Consider the following 18,734-nt stretch of genomic DNA (forward strand, 5'->3'; position numbering starts at 1 on the left):
CATCACGGTTAAATCGTGACTCAATTAAAATTAATGTTCCCGAGTGAGTCGTGAGAAATGGTGAAAAGAAGTCTCGCCGCGGGATGAAGAATTATGCTGCTGCTGCTGCTGCAACACCACCGCCCAAATGCATTAAAAGACAAACGACCGGGCAAATCTCTTTCTCTGCGCTCAGATGCGCTCCAGTTTTCCCCGGTTTTCCATTAACCTGTGCGGCCTCCAACGCGCGTTTTGGGGGGGCCATCATTAAAAAGGGCCTTTTCTGTGTGTGGGGTCTCAAGAGGCGTAGTGCCTCCGCTAACCAATCGTGCGCGTCATACGCCAACGTTTCACGTTGGCCTCAGAGAGGTACCCAACAACCCGGTGACGTGTTGGCGATGGTGCGTGTGTGATAGCGAAGGCCACTGATAGTGTGTGAAAGCTCACCACGTGGCAGCAAGTGATGACGGACAGATTTTATCCATGCCCTGCTGTCCGCTCCGCTATCGGTAACATCGCTTTGTTTCAGATAATCTTTTATTAATTGTTCCATTTGTTTTTAGTTTCGTGAAGAGACACAGTGGAGACCACATGATGTATACTTTGGGCAAGATGAAGTTGAAAACACATTCCTCGGACGACGAAAAAGAAGACAGTTTCTGGCTCTGCCACCGAACTAATGGGGCAGAACGGCGCTGAAGCGATTCCGGCGGATGCTACGAAGCTGCACTCTACTCTAACGCGCCCGGACGCGCTCTCGTGTATCGATCGTGCAGTCGGCGCACTCCAAAAACGGCAGAACGGCCGGGTCGGTCTGTGCCACACGCCTCCCATCGATTGGCGGGCCAGCTGCCGTCGTCGTCGTCGTCGTCTAAATGTGTATTCTATCGACGTTTTCCTGTGCCGGACGTACGTGGGTGCAGTTGTGGCCTCTGCAGTTGCAGCGACGGCCGGAGTCTTCAGAGCGCGTGCGCCAGATCTCGCACACCCGATATATAGAGCGCGTTTCTTGACGACGACGTGGCTCGCTAAAAAAAGAGAGGGCCCACCAAACACACGGCGGCCACACGCTGGATGATGAAAATAAAGTGATTTTTCCAATTGTGTCACCCGCGCGCCCCGGAAGAGTGGGTGGGCCAAACAAGGTGCGTGGAACATTTGGTTCTGAGGCTGAGCGAACCCACGTGTGCGATGGTGCAGTTTAAAGTAATTGATAATCGGGGCCCACCCCATTCAATTGGGTGATTCTGTGGGTCTACAGAGGACCCTAGAAGTCCCCGCGACATAGGCCATTGGTCATGGGAAGCAACCGAAAATCCGGAAAACCCAGTATCGATCCGTTTGCGTCTAGACCTTGCGGTCGGCCGTCCGTTCCGTGGTGCGATTAATCTTCAAACACCGGCGTCAGATTGCTACCCCCGGGCCGGCGGGTTCCGGTCCGTTGTTTTATGTGAACGAAGGCGCCTCGTAAGGCTGTTCCTCTACCATATGGGGTCTAGGTCGTCGCTTGTATCAAGACCACCCCCCGGTGAAGCCTTTGTGTGGCGTAATTTATGCGCACCACCGCCCCGCGTAAATATGAAGGCTCCGAAAACGAGCAAAGTGTCACGCGAATTAAGCGCATAGCAAGTGGCCTCCGGATTCTACCGAAACACGGACCACCGCGCGATAAGTCGCACTGTGGCCCGGTAGTCGAACGATTTTATGAATTTATTGTGGAGCCCATTAAAACCCACGGAGGTCCACGTGGGACACAATTAACCCGGATCCGTATCCCTTCTGCGGGGCTGCGATGACGTCTTTTGCACGCGCCTTTGTTTTGCGGTTTTCTGTTTGCCCCAACGTGACGCGGGTTGAAATTTGATACCGAGATTTTAAGCACTCTCGGGTTGCTGCTGCGGGTTCGTTGAAAGTACGCCCGGTGGTGCACGTGCAGGGAACCGTTACGAGACGCTCCTGGACAGCTCAGGAGCGCATCGCCGCGTTCAGTAGCAGGGGTGGTTTCGAGCGTTCCAGAGTGGCGCGATGTGTCTGTGGCCCGTTTCATTCTTAAATTCCGCATTCGTATCAAAAATGCTAACTGATCATTATTTTCTTCTTTTCCCTTTCAGATGATTCCTCTGCAGAACGTGTACCAAAATAAACGACAAAACGACATCGAGACACCAACTCTTAACTCACTGAACTGAACTCTCCGGGACCGAGTTCCTCCGATATCGACGGGCAGCTAAACGCGGAAGCACAGTGAAGAACACACGGTGAAGTGCAACAATCGAAGCGGCTTCACGTGTGTGGCGATGATCACCGGCAAGTCCGAGTTAGTGTCCGCATAAGATACACAGAGAGATTAACGACGACAGTCCAAACCAAACCAAAAAAGAAATATTTAATCCGTGCGACTCTTTTCGACCGAAGTGCAAAAGTGCGTGATAAGAAGTAATTGATCAGCAAAAAGAGCCAGTGCGCGTTGTTGGCCAGAGTGTAATCGAAAGTTTTGTGAAGCATCCAGTCCAGTGTGCCGCCCCAAAAAGAGAGGGGAATTAAGGCAAAAGCATATTGTGGCGCCCGCTCGCCAGTGTGTTGTTGAGTATTGGGTCCGGCCGAAGCCTAGCTGGCGTGCACGACGGATCAATATTTGGTGGAAGCAGCAGAGGACACCCGGATCGACCAACGGGACATCGGTTATCAATATTTACCAGCAGATCAAAACATGAAAATGGTGTTGTCACAACGGCAGCGCGAGGAGCTGTAAGTGTTTTTACAATCTTCTAACTTCTTTCCTTCTTTTGAGAGCCGTGATGAGATCGGGGAACGCACCGGAACACGAACGCACGCCTTGTCTTTGTCTCCCGTTGGAGTTGGAGTTTCGTCACACGCGTCACACTCGAAAATGGCTAAATATAGAGCCAAAAGTGGCCCCAAATGTATGGTGTGTGTGTCTGTGGGGCATCATTTTTAATATATTGGCCACCTTCTTGGACCATCCCGGTGCCACCTTCCCGGCGCACGTTCGTTGACCAGCCCAACAAAACGCGACGACGCGATGTTTTACTAAAATTAATACGTGTTTCCGTGTCGAATTGGTTTTTGAGAATGGTGAATGGTTGATTAGACGTTTTATGCGCGGGGATTTCATTTGAATTCCTGTGCTCTCTACCACCAAAAGGGCCCCATCGAAAAAAGGTTTTCATGCATAAAAACACCCCTAAATAAACACACAAAAGTCCCGGACACCGGAATTAGTAGCCGCGCGGACCCCGGCATCATCGGGCGGCGAATGCCTTTTTTAGATCTCGCCACTTTCCATCCCGGGCGATGATTGTCAAACCCCCCGACCACGATCGATTAACGATCGTTTTTCACACCATTAAAATAAATCTTCACGGTGCGGCGCTGCTTGGTACGTGTGAATCTTCACCAATTCTGAATGCTTTCAACGGTGGCACCCTTTTCGGACACACGACGATGAAGTGGACAACTTGTTGCGCTGCTTCCTGTGAAACCCCGCAGCGCTGTTGTGGCGCCGTGCATCTAATACTAACAGAGCGATCGTGCACACCCGGCCCGGTGGTGGCCAAGAAATCGTACATCCGGCAATCTTCTCCGCATCGACGGGTGCCGTTTTCGAGTGGTCCATTCTATTTTTTACCTAAATAAATCCCTTTCCGAATGGAAAAGACTGGCGGCGGCAGATGAAAGGCGACAGAAACTTTAGTTAGCAGCGCGAACGGGCGAGAAATGTCATCCGGCGATCCCAAAGAGAGCGCGCCGCCATTGCCACCGTCTTTCACGCGGTGGTGTGAATTGGTGACACCGAATTTAAATGATTCTCCAATTTCGTGGACCTCTGCCGGCTGCCGATTGAATGTCCGATTGATGTTTCTTGAACGGAGGTTAAACCCCCCGGCGGGGGTCGCTGCCACCCTGCTGCTGTTGGCATTGGGGAAGACACGGATAGGAAGACGATTCAGATAGCGCGCGCGGGTCCGATACGAGCCCCCCACGTGTGTGTGCTTCGGCAACAATAACGGCGTTGCTTCCGGTTTTCGTGACCAATCACGCTTTGCTGACGGGTGTAGCCTCCCGCGGAGGCACGCCAGACTAACTACTCTAACGGTTTGGCACAAACTTGGCAATAACTTGGCAAGGGAGGGTCAGCGAAAGTATGGCCATTCGCCAGCACACCCACTTCAAGTGCAGGGGATTATCGGTTTGTTGCAAGAATAGGAGAGTGCGCACTGATAACAATAATAGACAATAGACAGCCAGCCGGCACACGGCATGATAATGACATTCAACTCTGTGCTTTCTCATCCATCCGCGCTCGTGTTGCGAATTGTTGTTGAAGATCGCGGGGCGTCCATTGTCGCATTTTTGGAAGCGCCCATTTCTTCTCGTGGACCACCTTCACCGCCGCCGTCTTGTGAATGTGTAAATAGAAACACCCTGTGCGTCACCCATACACACAAACGCGCGCAAACTTGTCCCACGATCAACGAGAGCAGATTACATTCCCCACACACTTTCCAATGTGTCCGCCCAACACACAAACACATCACGATTTGTGACATTGGCACGAGCGCATGCGCGATCCACTTTTTGATTAGCGTCGACGGAGCGATCTATTGGGCAATTGAGCGCGCATTTTGATTCAATGTTACCGCTCTTTACTCGGTCTGCCGGTTGTCGGTGTTCCGTCCGTCCGTCTGTTGGAGGATCGTACATTTCAAAATCTACTGGCCGGAAATTGTAAGATTGACAAATCCATTTCGCTGATCCGGTTCAAAAATGCACGCACGACGGAGCATTGATTGTTTCTTGCGCATTCCGTTAGCGTCGCTGAACGGACGGTGTACACTGGCGCCCTCTGGTCGTCAGAACCTGCGATGCTTTCGAGGTGTTACGCGAAGCGTTACTTAGCGTTACTGGTGCTCTTTTGAATTGATCAACCGCTGCTTAGATGACTCATTTTGCTGATGGCGATTATTCACTGTTGCGTTGCTCACGAAAGATAGGTTTTGTTCCCTATTTGTAGTGCTATTTTAAAAGAGGGTGGTATGACAAATCGCGAAGCGTGAGGCTACCTTTTTCCTATTCCAGGCTGTTTTACGAGCGGTCAATAATTGTTTACTATTTAAGCTATGAATAATGGGCCTATTTTAAAACAGCGACGAGCACTCTCCACACCTCAATTGCACAAAGAGAATATTCTAAAACATGTTTATCGTTGCATTTATTTAACACAAATTACTATATCGTAAATAGAAGGTTGTTTAAAAATCGATCGCAGAATGACTCATTGGCTCTGTTAAAGGTGGTATGCTTTCTACTGCGGGCCGACTCAATGAGTGATGTGTAAAAAGTTGCGTGGCGTTTGTTTTATGCCTTTCTTTGTCGCGCCCCAGCTCTCTGTCGAAGCTTATCACAATCATTATCGTTAATATATGCTACTAGAAATACAAAAAAGGATATTGGCTCTCTATTAGGTTAATTACAAGCAAGGGGTAACACAAAAGTACAATCTTTTAAGTACACAAACTCGCTATTTACAAATCATTGTAGCGGACGCGCTGCGTTCGTTACTAGCTTCGGGCACACAACGGCTGCGGCGGATTGCTGCTGGGGCGGGCCGGTGAGTCCTTCTGGGGCTCGGTGGCTGCGGTGCCGGCCATCAGTTCCGTCGCCGTCGCCTTCTGCCGGTAGTTGTCCACGTAAAAGTTCATGAACAGCACGAAGAATATGCTGGCATTGCAGAGCAGCAGGAAGGTGACGAACTTGGGATAGGAACAGTCGCTGATCAGCGCGTTGATCGCGTGCCCGATGCAGATAACAAACTGAGCCTGCGGTGGGTTAGAATCGTGTGTAATTAGGGTCAGTAGTGGACACAATGGTGGCAAAAGCGGTGGGACACGTACTATTTGGATCTCGGTCATGTACTTCTTCCACCACAGGTACTTCTGGTAGCGGGGTCCCATGGCCGACAGCATGTAGTAGAAGTACATCAGCGTGTGCACCAGATTGTTGATGATGTTTGGGAGCGTCGTATTGCCACCTGCCGGACGGAACAGAACGCCGGGGTTAGTAGCGCCCCAATTTCGCCCCAAAGTCCCCATGACGTACCTGCCAGGAACTTTGTCAAGATCCACGCCTCGATCGGGGTGAGCGAATGGTGGTAGAGGTGGAGGTAGGAAATTTGGGACTTTTTCTTGCGCAGCACGAAAAAGACGGTATCCGCAAACTCGGACAGCTTCGAGAGGTAGTAGATGTAGCAGAGGTTGAACATCTGTAACAGTAGAGTGTTGATTGGAATTATACCCTGGACCCTGGAGATTGCTCGTATGTGGTCCCATACCCTGCGTGACAGTTGGTTGTCACTGTAGTCCACCGGCTGGCAGGTTAGGCTGTATCCTCGGGCCCAGCCGGCCATCAAATGCTGTTCGGGTTGAAGGAGAAACCACCAACTTTTAGGAGTGTTCTTTTTAGGATCGCGGGTCTACGGAGTTGACTTACTTCGTAGAACATGTAGGCGCTCAGCAGCACCTGGCCGAGGTTGTAGTAGAAGAGTGTGTTGGTCAGCTGCATCGGTTTCCGGTCCCGCATGTACGTCGGCCCGATGATGACGACCCAGACGAGATAGGTCAGCACCATCCCCAGCGTTGGCAGCGGGTTGTCCATGAAGGGGAGGGCCTTTGCTCGTGGGTCTGTGGGGAGGGCCAATTGGCAAAAAAAACAAGATCAGCATGAGGCATAGACAGTCCCTCCGATGGTGTGATTGATTATTCCGATTCCGTACGGCCACCGAGAGGAGGCCCTCACCTCGGCCACCTTGCAAAAAGGACCGCATAAAATGGAGCAAGGTGCGCTTCCAAAGTTTTCCCTCGGCGTGGCCTTTCAAACTTTTTAAACGATCCGACTCAAGGTCCGACTCCGAACGGCGGCGCGGTCCAGATCTTTGCCACGGCGACCAAACTTTACGGCTAATTAAAGAATGACGCTGCGTGTCGTAAAAGTGTTTGATCGGTTATTAATTAGCTGCTGCTGCTGCTGCCGTTCGGTTCGGTGTGTTTAATTATAACCCTACCATCGCGGTGTGTGCGACACACAAATTGATCAGTGTGCAGAGGGAGTTCTTTTGGGTCATACACGTCCTCGAGACTTGGCTTACCACGGCGGGGATCTCGCACCGGAAAGAGAAACCGTGCCCGCTAACAGCTTGTGTCAACAAATCGCATCTCTGTCGGGGCGCGGTGTGCTCTAGTGCCGTCCATCCGCCCCAAATATCGTCCCCAAATATCGTTTCGCAATCGGAACAACGTCCCAGAGAGCGCACCCTTCACCTGCCAGCGCCAGCGCCAGCGCAATGCTAATTTGCTCTCAGTTACTCAGCCTCAGTCGCTCGGTGTGTGTTGAGGGTCAACCAAACATCGGCCGCCGGCACACAGCAACCGTGAATCCGTCACCCCAGACATGGCCATTGACCTCCGAAAATTGATACCCACTGTATGTCGTGCCGCCGTGCGTGCATATGGCGCAATCTTTTGGCGGGCTGATAATTTATTTGCTCTGGAGTTCTGTTACCGCGTCTTGTTTGTCCGCGGTGCCGCGGTGTGATTAAGCGACTCGACGAGAAATGTGGCCAAGGGCCGCCGGCCATCTCTCATTTCCTGCAGGAGAGATAGAGAGGATGTAGAGGGGAAGGTCACGAAGGTTTCGGGGCCACTAACACGGCCTGCCCCCGCCCGGTTCATGTATGTCCTTTGCCGACTTAATGCCACACTTGAACTTGAGAAAGCGAAAGACACAAAGCCGTTTAAATGAGCAGCCACACAACGACGCGGCACTTGGCAGCGGGCGGTACCGACGAGGTCGATTTGAGCATAAACATGGTCAACCCACAAAAAGTGACCAACACAGCATTGACCGTGTGTCGCGTGCCGGTCACAGAGCCCTGTGCTACGGGGGAAAACTATGACGAATCCTTCACGACACGCCGTCATCTGGCTTATGTTTAATTAATGTATCAGGAAACGGTGGTATATTTTGGGCGGCAACTCATCATCTCATCCGTTGGCACAAACCTCCGATCAGCTCCTCGATCAGGTTCCAGTATCGATCGATCAATCGCGTCCAGTTGCGATCGGCCTGATACTCGTCGATCGCCAGCTGCATGACGTAGTTCGACGCCAGCGTAAAGTCGGTGAAGTTGTCGCGTAACTCCATGTTTCTGTGGCACACACACACACACACGCCGAGTATTGATCGTCCTGAAGATCGCGCGCGTCGAGAGCACCGGTAGAAACTAGAAAAACTCGCTCTCTCGAAGGTTCCTCTGCCGGGCGACGCTTTGATACAATAAAAGGAACACTTGTCAATCGCCCCGAATCTGGGTCAAAAACATTATCGCCGATCGCGCGCGCGGCACCTCCTCACACGACTCTTGCTCTTGGTCTTGCGGCTCGGAGTTGAAGATCACCTAGTAACCCTCTAACCCTAATGAGCCTCACGCGGGGACACTGGTCTGTCTCTGTGTGTGGTGTGCCAGCCACCTGACTTCCCGAACCGATCGAACTGACAATCCGCACTGCACTGACCCCCGGGCCAGTGAGCAAAAGGAAGTCACAGTAAGAGGTTTTCCGAAAAGAACTTCGTGCGCCCGGCCATCTCGTGGAAACCATGTGGGGGCCGCCCTGTCCCTCCCTCCTTCCGAGTTCTGCGGTTCGCTTGCAAAAGTCTCCTCGCGATGCGAATATTTCGACCACGCCAATGGGGGGAAGTAACCGGCGAGCCACCACCACTACCAGCTTTAGTTCGTTTAGCATTAAATGTCCTTCTAACGACGCGCGAAGAAACGATCTCTTCCCCACCCGTGGCGGGCGCGCGCGTAAGGCCGTTATCCTCGCGTCGCGCGCCGACGACCGAACCGACGACCGGTGAGAAGAAAGACGGTCTCTCGGGTGGCCGAACGGATTGTTATGGAAAGAACCAGATGCGGCGGCGGCGGCGAGTGAGCACGCGCCGTGATCTAAAGGGTTGCCCGCTCCCCACTCGCCGCAATCCACAGCCCTCCAAAGGCCGCCCCATTCATATGTGATAGAATAAGTGGCCAGTTCGATGGAGGGAGAGATTCGCAGACTGTATGTAGACCTTGTTTGGAGCAGCACACCACGGGCCTGCTACTACTAGCTACTACCAGTCGTCGTCGTCCCCGTTGTCATCGTTGCAAGCCATCGATCGTCGTAGTAGCCGCTGCTCTCGGATGTTTTGCTCCAGCGAACCTCCACGCTACTAAGATAAACCCGCAGATAGTTGTCCTTGAAAGTGCAATAGTAGTAGACGCTGCTGCTGGAGGCGGCAGCGATGTGGTCGCGTAGTAGCGGGGAGCTACTTTGTTTAGAACATCGTGCACGGTGCAGAACGATCATCTCGTCGCGATCACAGTACAGATCTTCTTTGAGGGCAAGCTGCTGGTGCTTAATAAAATGCAACCGCTCGTTGGTTAGGATTGAGTCGTTACGTAATCGTACCGCGGCGGCAGATGTGGGGCCGCTGTTTGGGAAATGTCACTCCGGTAGCGACGATCGCGCGAGGTTCGTCGCTTGTTGCAGTCTTTCGTTTTCTCTCCCAATTTTCTCATTCAATTAATTAGACTCAATTTTGCATGATTGACCGATTAGAGCGACGTCAGTAATTAACGACCACCAGCACCGCCAGGTGTTAAGAAAGTCTGTGGGAATGCCGTTTGATAAAAAAAATTAACTAAGACCAAAATGATCGTTCGTTCGTTCGTTAAAAACGGTATTCTTAAACGGTCCCACTAAAGAGCGTGCAAATTAAACGCTCAAATTGGCGAATGGTCCACGGTTCGGAAGTGGCCAACCAGGCTCAATGACAAATTCCACGCGCCCATCTGTGCCTCGGCCACGACCAGAAACCAGTCGTCGTCGTCATCGAGCCGCCGAGTTGCAGCAATTGCCACCACCACCGCCAAGGATCACGAGGGACGTTTAGAACACACCTCGCGCGCGCGCGCACCACTGTACGGCGGATTCTTTGATTCCGCAATCGCGCCGACCTTTTTGGTGGTAAATTCTTGCCAATACTCCAAACCTAGAGTTCACCTTCCGTGGTGGATTGACATTCTTGGTTGCCTCTTGTGTCTCTCGGCTCGGGCCACTGGCCATGTGGCCACTTTTCGCAACGTGTCCGAGCGGGCGGGAAGGAAACAACCATTTACGCGATGGGCCGCCGCCTAATGGGCCAATCACTGGGAGGTTCTGCAATTAGCTAAAATCGGAAAAGCGCTTTCCGACCGACCGCGGGCGGGATGCTGCTACTGTTACTGGCGGCGGCCACTGCTCGTTATGCTGCATTCGGGCGTGTGAACGTGCTCGTTATGGCGATCGGCCCGCAAGGGTTAACCAGTCTCGGTCGCTACCGTCGCCGCCCGCCGTTGCACTTTTGTCGGTCAGCGGCGAAAAACTTGTTTACTTTTCGCGAACTCTCAAGTTCTCTGTCTCGCGTTGCGGGCCAGAAGATCACCAGCCGCGCCGCCAGCCACCACCACCGCGCATAGGGCTCCCGCATTAGAGAGACACACGCGGAGCATATTCCCGTTTGCGCGGCCGCGGCGTGCGGATGCAGAGACACCACCGTGCGCCGTGATCGCCGTCGTGGAAAATTGTGCAACATTTGCAATTGCACTCTTCGGTTAGCGCGAGCGCGCGCTCTAAAACGTTCACTTTAGAGAATTCTTGCGTATGACTTTGCCAACCGAAAACCAGTCGTGTCCCCGGCATGGAGTGGAATCCTGCACCGGTCGGCGCGCGCGCGCCACCCAAGGTCGACCCAGGTTGCTCCCCTAGCGCAGTCGCTCCGTGGTTCAATGATCTGTCGCGATAATTCCGGCGATCGCCGTCGATCGTAACCGCAACCGCCTCTCGAAGAGAGCGCCTCGCGCGATGACGCAGGGCGCAATTGCGCCTGATTGTAGCCCTTGCGTCGTAACGGGTGGCCACGCCACCCTTTTTATGGTGGGCGTTTTCGTGTGATCACTTTCGAAAGCCCTAACCTGCCTCAAGATAATGATATCAGCGCCCGAGCAGGTTCGAGAATCCCCGTCCCAGGAGAGGGAAGTTCCTCGCGGCAATCGGTGGCGATCGAGTTTAAATCATTTGCCTACCCCCGGGGGTCCGCTGATCGGTGTGGTCTTCATTAGGTTGGTTAGCCTATAGCCACCGATCGCAGGTCAATTACCGTTAAGTGAGTGCAATTCATATAATGGCCGTTACTGCGCGCGCGATCTTGCACGGATTCGTTCTGGCCTCCTCGGTACTGGCCGCTTGAAATTCCCCCGGTACTAGGGCCCGTTCTAGACGGCGGCGGCAGTCTTGCGACGATCGACGCGCCGGACGGAACTCTGGAGCGCGCTGCGGAGATCGCAGATTGGAATTGGTTCCGATCGGATCGAGAACCGCGATCGGATTCTCGGATCTCGATTCGGCACGGCAATTCGCCGCCGCAATTCTTTGGCCCCCCTTGGTGTTTTTAGTACGGCGCGAAAAATCGGCTACTTCGCGGGGAACGCCTCGATCCCGCTCTGCTGCTTGATCGAGGCTCGTCGTGGTGCAATACACCGTTAGGTCTGACGCTCGGAGGTGGCGCGCGATTTAACGCGGTTCGTTAGGTGTCTAATGTTCCATTGTGATGCGCGACGGCGGCGGCTCGCCGATGGAACGGCGCTACCGGAACACCGGCTTCATCGCGTCCTTCCTTCCTTCGGCGGTGATCGGCGATATCGACTGGAGATCTGGATGTGGTGATTGAAATGTTGTTATGATGAATGGCTATCGGAAATTGTGGTACACAACCGTTGCGGGGCGTCGTCAGGAGTTCGAATCAGGTGCTAGGTCGCAATCCGATTTTAATCTAAGAACGCTGCAGGCGCGGTGAGTTGCAAAAGGTTGAACGATCGATCATGCACCATCATTCGGGGGGTGGGCCAACATCGATCGGTACGGTTATGTTGTACAAGATCGCGAGGTGCAAATTAATTTCATGGAGCTCCGCTCCACCACCAACTTTTAAACGTTCTTTTTCTGCGATCGATTCCGGTTGCGAGTGAACCACAGAAGGCTTCGCTTATTTCCTGCCCCGCGTGACTGTTGTCTTGGCTTGTTTCGTATAATGGAAAAATCATATCACAGCCCGCTCCGGACGGTGGCGGCTAACCTTCGCGCGCCATAGATTTGGAAAGATGATTTGTACCTTAGGATGTTTCTAAATTCATTCATTCATCACCATCAACCGGCTGAACGGTTGTGACGGTGAGCCCCCCGAGAGGTGTGTGCCGAAAAAGGACGCGATCTTCTGAAGGCGACACGAAAGGCGGACATCACCGCCGCGGCCTGGCGCGAGGTCCGGCATCCGTTGAATAGCAAATATTATGTCTTCTGTTTTGTGGTGATTAACAGCGCGCTCCGTTGATCGAAAAATTATATTCTGCAGCAGCGTCTGCTGGCCAACCCAAGCGTGTCCACCACGTTCCGAAACGGAACTCTCGTGGTGCGGTGCGTGAAGGATTCGCGTGCTTCTTGTGGCGCAGCGCAGAAATAGAAAACCATCGACCATCGACCGTCGTCGTTTTGATCGATTTGATTAGTTCCTATTTTCCATCCGCGGAAATCCTCCGGCAGCAGGGGAGGTCAGTTGCGCGCGCGCGCGTGCGTTCGGTTATTTTTCGGAACCGATTTGGGAAAATGATTAATTAATCGATTCTCGTCCACCACCGATCGCGTCGCGCGGATGATCGACTAGGGACTAGGCCATCTAGTGTGTGTGGGGAGTTGCCGAAAAGCGTTGCCGGTGTAACCTTGCCTCGAAAATTGTGATTTATACGACGTTTGATGCCGCGCGATCCTCGTTAGGAGGAGGGAAAGGTTGAGTTCGCGACCGCTGTCCTCTGCGCAAATGTCGATCGCCCCAAAAATGGTTTAATTCCCGGTGCGTTCCATGATCCGATAATCCGATTGTCTTTTAATAACAATGAATGGGTAAATAATCATCTTATCTCTTTCGGTGTGTGCGTGTCTAGTAACCAAGCGATTGCCGATTATCTGGGAAGCAATGGGTATACAGACGCACTGGAGGCCTTTCGGAAGGAGGCCGACATGCCGAACGAGATCGAGCGAAAGTACGGCGGGCTGCTGGAGAAAAAGTGGACCTCCGTGATCCGGCTGCAGAAGAAGGTGATGGAGCTGGAGGCGAAGCTGTCCGAGGCCGAGAAGGAAGTGATTGAGGGCGCGCCGACCAAGGCTAAGCGTACGCCGAGCGACTGGATACCGCGGCCACCGGAAAAGTTTTCCCTCGCCGGCCACCGGGCCACGGTGACGCGCGTCGTCTTTCATCCGGTCTTCAGCATGATGGTGTCGGCATCGGAGGACGCCACGATCAAGGTGTGGGACTTTGAGACGGGCGAGTACGAGCGCACGCTCAAGGGCCACACCGACTCCGTGCAGGATCTTGCATTCGACTCACAAGGGAAGCTCCTTGGTAAGCCCCCGCCAGAAACCGAACCGCGCCCAATCGGATCCGTTTAATCCACGTCTCCGATTCCTCTTTCCCCCTTGTGCAGCCTCCTGTAGCTCCGATCTGTCGATCAAACTGTGGGACTTTCAGCAAACGTACGAGTGCGTCAAGACAATGCACGGTCACGATCACAACGTGTCGTCGGTTTCGTTCGTGCCGGCCGGCGACTTCTTGCTCTCTGCGTCGCGTGACAAAACGATCAAGATGTGGGAGGTGGCCACCGGGTACTGCGTGAAAACGTTCACCGGCCACCGGGAGTGGGTGCGCATGGTGCGCGTCAACGTTGACGGCTCGCTGATGGCGTCCTGCTCAAATGATCACTCGGTACGGGTATGGCAAACGAACTCAAAGGAGTGCAAGGTAAGTGCCGAGCGGACGTGCCGGGGAGACCGGGATGCTTCCCACATATTGTGAACCTTTTGTTGCGCGTTCCAGGCTGAGCTGCGAGAGCACGAAAATACGGTAGAATGCATCGCCTGGGCACCAGAATCGGCTGCAGCGGCAATAAACGAGGCGGCCGGAGCGGACAACAAAAAGGGTGCCCACCTGGGCCCCTTCCTGGCGTCCGGGTCGCGAGACAAAACGATCAGGGTACGACCCGGAGAGTTCCCCCCCCGAAAACCCCACACACTCATTCCGTTCCGTTCCATTCCAGGTCTGGGACGTCAGCTCCGGTTTGTGCCTGTTCACGCTGGCCGGCCACGACAATTGGGTGCGTGGTATCGTGTTCCATCCCGGCGGCAAGTACATGATTTCGGCGAGCGACGACAAAACGCTGCGCATCTGGGATCTCCGCAACAAGCGCTGCATGAAGACACTGTACGCTCACTCGCACTTCTGCACATCGTTGGGTAAGTAGCGCACCGCTCGCTCCCGGGCATCCCGGCGACTACAATCTGTCCCATTTTCCCGCCCTTGCAGATATGCATAAATCCCATCCTTACGTCATATCCGGCAGCGTGGACACGACGGTTAAAGTATGGGAGTGTCGCTAAGTCAAACAAGTATAATATCGCTACCAACAACAAGAACAACAACAACACAGCTATTCTACAGTTTCTTCTCCCACACAACAGCAGCTTCTTTTGAGATAGAGTAGTCATGGGAGGCGTCCAGGCGGGTGGCCCTAGTTGCGCGTTTTATTTTCGCTCTCCTCCGATCTGAAGCAACCAGCAATGATGAGAGGAACACGATTACCACCACAACACACAGCACACAGCCTGGTAGTTCTCAGTTCATTCGGTTCGGAGCGCAAACCAGACGGCGGCGAGATCACTTTCTTCTCCTCTCGCGTGACGGGGCTCTTGGCTCCGAACGTCCGGGGAGAGGTTTTTTAGTTCAATATTAGTACGTTTTTGTTCGTCCTTTTTCCGTTTCCGTTCGTTTTTACTAATAACAATGATCCAACCAGGAGTGATAAAGGATCGAAGGAATGCTCGTTTAAAACAGCGAATGCTTGTGCTGTGTTGTGCGCAGAGTCACATCATTAAGAAGTGTTTCCGTTTCGCTCTTTGCGCTACAAAACATTGTTAAAGACGCTACTCACAATGCATCAAAATAGTGACACTAGAAAACACACACTTAGGCGGTACATCATAAAAACACACAAGTAAATACAACAAAAGTAATACTTATTATTAGCAACTCTACAATTACACACACACACATAATGATGCAGTAATGAAACGTAAAGTTTTTTGCATAAGGAGTGCAGCAGCAGCCGGCTTCTGTTGTTGCTGCTGCTACTGTGACACATTTCTCACGTTGAATCCCTAGTTCCCCATTTATGGGCTACGGCTGAAGCGGACACACTCGTTGCTCCTCGTACGAAGAAACGGTAGAACAAACCGGCTGGATAAGGATAACATTTGTGTGGTTCATGAACGGCATACACTTTGTGATGTGACCGAGTTAGGACTCAGAGAATTGCTCAGTTTGCGAAGAGATCGGAACGGAACGAAACACATTATGAATAACCCTTATTCTTATCTTATTAACGCGCGCGCTAAACACACATTTCGTGAGCCGCGATCGTACCGGCAGAGGATCATACGTCATATTGCGCGCGCGCCACCACAGATCTGTGCCTATCGAGAAGATCAAGCTGTAGAATGGAGGGATGGAGAGAAAGAATGGGTACGATCGAGACAGTGCGCCACCCTCCCGTGCCAGCTGCGCCAAACATCGATCCTTACCACCAGCGGTCAGTAGCAGCAGCGAGCGTGTACCCCAAGGATCATCGCATCGCGTTGGTGTCTCTGTGTGTGTGTGTTGCGTGCATCTCGTGCGTCTCGTTTCTTCTCCGTTCGTCACAGCCCTTCCCGGGGGTCGTCACGATGTGGTGTGGTGCTATATGCCGAGCACTCTTTCTCGTTTATGCGCGCCACCACCGTGCTACAATTGGTCACACCGCTTCGCTACCTTCTTCGCACTTCGGCCGGTTGGCCAGCAGGATGCGGATGGATGCGTTTGTTGAATGGAACGATATGTACATAAATATTGTCTTCATGTTTTGCTTTGCCGTAGTGAGTGTGGACCACCACGAAATCCAGCCTCCTCCCCGCATTGAAATACTCTCGGAACTCTCGGCGGGGGGGAAAAGACTTCGTGCTTAACAAACTGAACACAAAAATGCATTGGCCGTCGTTACCGAAACGAAAGCAAGCGCACGGAGAATGTGTTTTATTTCACTTCCGTTCGCTCTCACTCTCTGTTTATTGGTTCCGTTTCCTTTCTTGTACCTTTGTTCCGTTTTGTGATTTTACCGTAAGTTTTTGTCTACACTCATCCGAATGAAGTTATATTTTAATTAAGCCCTCTCGAATGGGGCCGCCGCCGAATTGGCTGCCCAGGTTTTCGGGCGGCCGTTCGCGGGGTCAGGCTGTAATAATAGAATGAAGTGTAAAGCGAATGTATGTTCAAGCCAAATACACACTTTCCGTCTGACACGCGGGTGGTACGCCACCGTGTCGGATTGGAAGCGGCTGCGTATTGTACATAGAAGTCCGACGCGTGTGGTCACAGGGGTTTCTTTATCAGATCCCCGCCAAAACGGACACACTTTTCTCCACAAGAGTGTGCTTCGAAGCTCACACTGCGGGTAGTCCACATTGTAAATATTAAAAGCACACGCAATACAACGTGTTGAGCTGCGCGCATATAACGCTATACACCGTTCGAACTCCTCGTCATCGGCGTGTGAACTCGGAGCAAGAAGAGACAGCAGAGAGTGCCAACCACAGCAAAAGGTGCCTCCAAGAAGACACACTACCTCCGGCGCGCCGTGTGCGCGCTGATAGCGCAGTCGTGGACGTGGCTGCCCCGGAGCAGTTAGTGTTTGTCGCGTGTGGCGTAAATGCGAGCGTGTGCAATTGTTTCATAAACTATATTTAAATTATTAAACTATTTCTAAACGCGATGAAGCAAACCAACAACCAAGCAAATGGAAAACGAACGACCGACCGCGCGAACAGCGTTCTACAAATATTATCTAAAACTGCTAACTACTACAGTTTACTATTACTACTTATATTACAAAAAAAAAAACCATTGGCGCGCAGAGCGTCGTCAGAACTCCTCCGTACCATCAACAACGGAGCGTGACCTCCAGCAGGATGTGTGCTCCAGCAGAGTGGCCCCACCACAACATTAGCTGCTGTGGACCAGCCCAGCAACACGGACGGAGTCGGATGGGTGGGATGAAAGTGTAACAAATGGCGAGACGTCGTCGGTAACCGGGCCGCCGGTTTAGGGTGGGTTGCTCCTGGAAAAGGAAGACACAAACGGCGGTTGCCCGCGCACGGCTCACGATTTTGTTTTATTTGCCTACGGTAAATAAAATTTACAATCTTAGCGCCGACGACGACGACGATGGTGATGCCGGCCACTGCTGGAGGATTGGAGGGCCATTCGGGGCAAAGGATACACGCATGCAGGTGTAAGGTTTGCGTGTTATTAGTTAGTACAGGAACCGGTCCCCGTTCCGTGGTGTTGCTGGACGAATGGCGGAAGTATAATTTGGGAAGCGAAAAGAAATATATAAATTAAAATTAACATCATCAAACAGTGAAAACGCGTGAGAAGAGAGAGTGCAAATATATTTAAAGTTTTATTTTCTCTCTCTTTTTTACAATATTATCGGCCTCCGCGGAGGCACGGAGTGAGGCCAGAGCTAGTGGAATTTGAAATACACAGATACAATAGTAAACATTTCTGTTCGTGTTCATATCGTTTTGCTTCGAAAGAGGACGAGTGTCTGTTGTGACAAATAATGATGGGCTCTGCTACGTTGTGTCTCCAGCTATTCGGTGGAGTCTTTGGGTTCACTATTTTTATCTCCCGTTTCTTCCGCAGCTTGGCATGGTTCGTCGGTATCCACGGCTTCGGCTGCCACTGGTTCCTTTTCCTTCTCGCTCGCCTTATCATCGGATTGTGGTGCCTCCGAAGGTTCGTTCTCTTCGGTATCGCTGCCGCCGGAGGAACAAGATTCCTCGTCCTGTTCCACGCGCTTTGGTTTTTTGCCGTGGTTCGCTTTCTGTTTGGCTTTCCTCTTCTGCCGCTTCGCGCGCTTCTTCGCCGTCCGGTCCTCGGCCGTCTGTCGGTTCTGTTCCAACTTAGCCTGGAAATCGTCGTCCATCTGCTCGGTGCGCGACTTTTCCTGGATGTGCTTTTGGCGGGCGTACTCCTTGCGACGCAGGTGCCGATACACGTGAAACTCACCGGAACCGGCACCGGCACTGGAGCCCATTACGTTGCGGACGAACGAGGGTATGGCGTTACCAAAGTCACGATCTTTCGCCGATGTCGGTATCATGACGGGTTTATCCTGCGGAATAGTGTTGCTGTTAAAAGACCAAAAGGGGGACCCCCTGTTCTCGACAGTGCTTGACACGTACCGGATTCTTCATCAGCTTCTCCAGCTTGGCCCGCTGCACGTCGGCCGCATTTCGCACCACAAATTTCTTCTTTTCAAACTCCTTGTCCGATTGTTTCACTTCATTCCGTATCTCCATCTTCGAGAGCAACAACACAGCAATGTTTTGTTTACACCGTTGTCGTATGGAATACTCACCACGAATGTTGGTGATTTCACCACGCGTGAGTGACAGCTGTCAAACTCTGGTCACCCCCCACAGATGTGTGAAGTGAATTTCACACTTCACACAGTTCAG

At 52.4% G+C, this 18,734-nt stretch overlaps 3 protein-coding genes across 5 annotated transcripts in view; 1 reads left to right on the plus strand and 2 right to left on the minus strand.

Moving 5' to 3' along the window:
* Window positions 1–16,858, plus strand: part of LOC128268673 (lissencephaly-1 homolog) — a 28,771-nt gene extending 11,913 nt beyond the window's left edge. For 2 of the 3 annotated variants that reach the window (XM_053005843.1, XM_053005845.1), the window contains exons 2-7: window positions 2,091–2,727; window positions 13,070–13,527; window positions 13,610–13,923; window positions 13,999–14,154; window positions 14,219–14,414; window positions 14,485–16,858. In XM_053005843.1, coding sequence (XP_052861803.1) covers window positions 2,690–2,727; window positions 13,070–13,527; window positions 13,610–13,923; window positions 13,999–14,154; window positions 14,219–14,414; window positions 14,485–14,558 — 1,236 coding nt within the window. In that variant the 5' untranslated portion in view covers window positions 2,091–2,689 and the 3' untranslated portion in view covers window positions 14,559–16,858. Of the gene's footprint in view, window positions 1–1,978; window positions 2,009–2,090; window positions 2,728–13,069; window positions 13,528–13,609; window positions 13,924–13,998; window positions 14,155–14,218; window positions 14,415–14,484 lie in introns of those variants that run through there. The other variant, XM_053005846.1, reaches the window with a different exon arrangement.
* Window positions 5,562–8,199, minus strand: LOC128269196 (elongation of very long chain fatty acids protein AAEL008004-like). Its single transcript, XM_053006589.1, has 6 exons — window positions 8,058–8,199; window positions 6,490–6,680; window positions 6,332–6,412; window positions 6,100–6,262; window positions 5,895–6,031; window positions 5,562–5,819 (listed from the first exon to the last, which is right to left on the minus strand). The coding sequence occupies exons 1-6, from the start codon at window positions 8,197–8,199 to the stop codon at window positions 5,562–5,564; spliced, it is 972 nt and encodes a 323-aa protein (XP_052862549.1).
* Window positions 16,859–17,652: 794 nt separating the features above from the next.
* LOC128268674 (PRKR-interacting protein 1 homolog) lies at window positions 17,653–18,599 on the minus strand. The gene is made up of 2 exons (XM_053005847.1): window positions 18,459–18,599; window positions 17,653–18,388 (listed from the first exon to the last, which is right to left on the minus strand). The coding sequence occupies exons 1-2, from the start codon at window positions 18,573–18,575 to the stop codon at window positions 17,864–17,866; spliced, it is 642 nt and encodes a 213-aa protein (XP_052861807.1). The 5' UTR covers window positions 18,576–18,599; the 3' UTR covers window positions 17,653–17,863.
* Between the last annotated feature and the right edge of the window lie 135 nt (window positions 18,600–18,734).

Source organism: Anopheles cruzii, chromosome 2, assembly GCF_943734635.1.
Source record: "Anopheles cruzii chromosome 2, idAnoCruzAS_RS32_06, whole genome shotgun sequence".
Classification (NCBI taxonomy): Eukaryota; Metazoa; Arthropoda; class Insecta; order Diptera; family Culicidae; genus Anopheles; species Anopheles cruzii.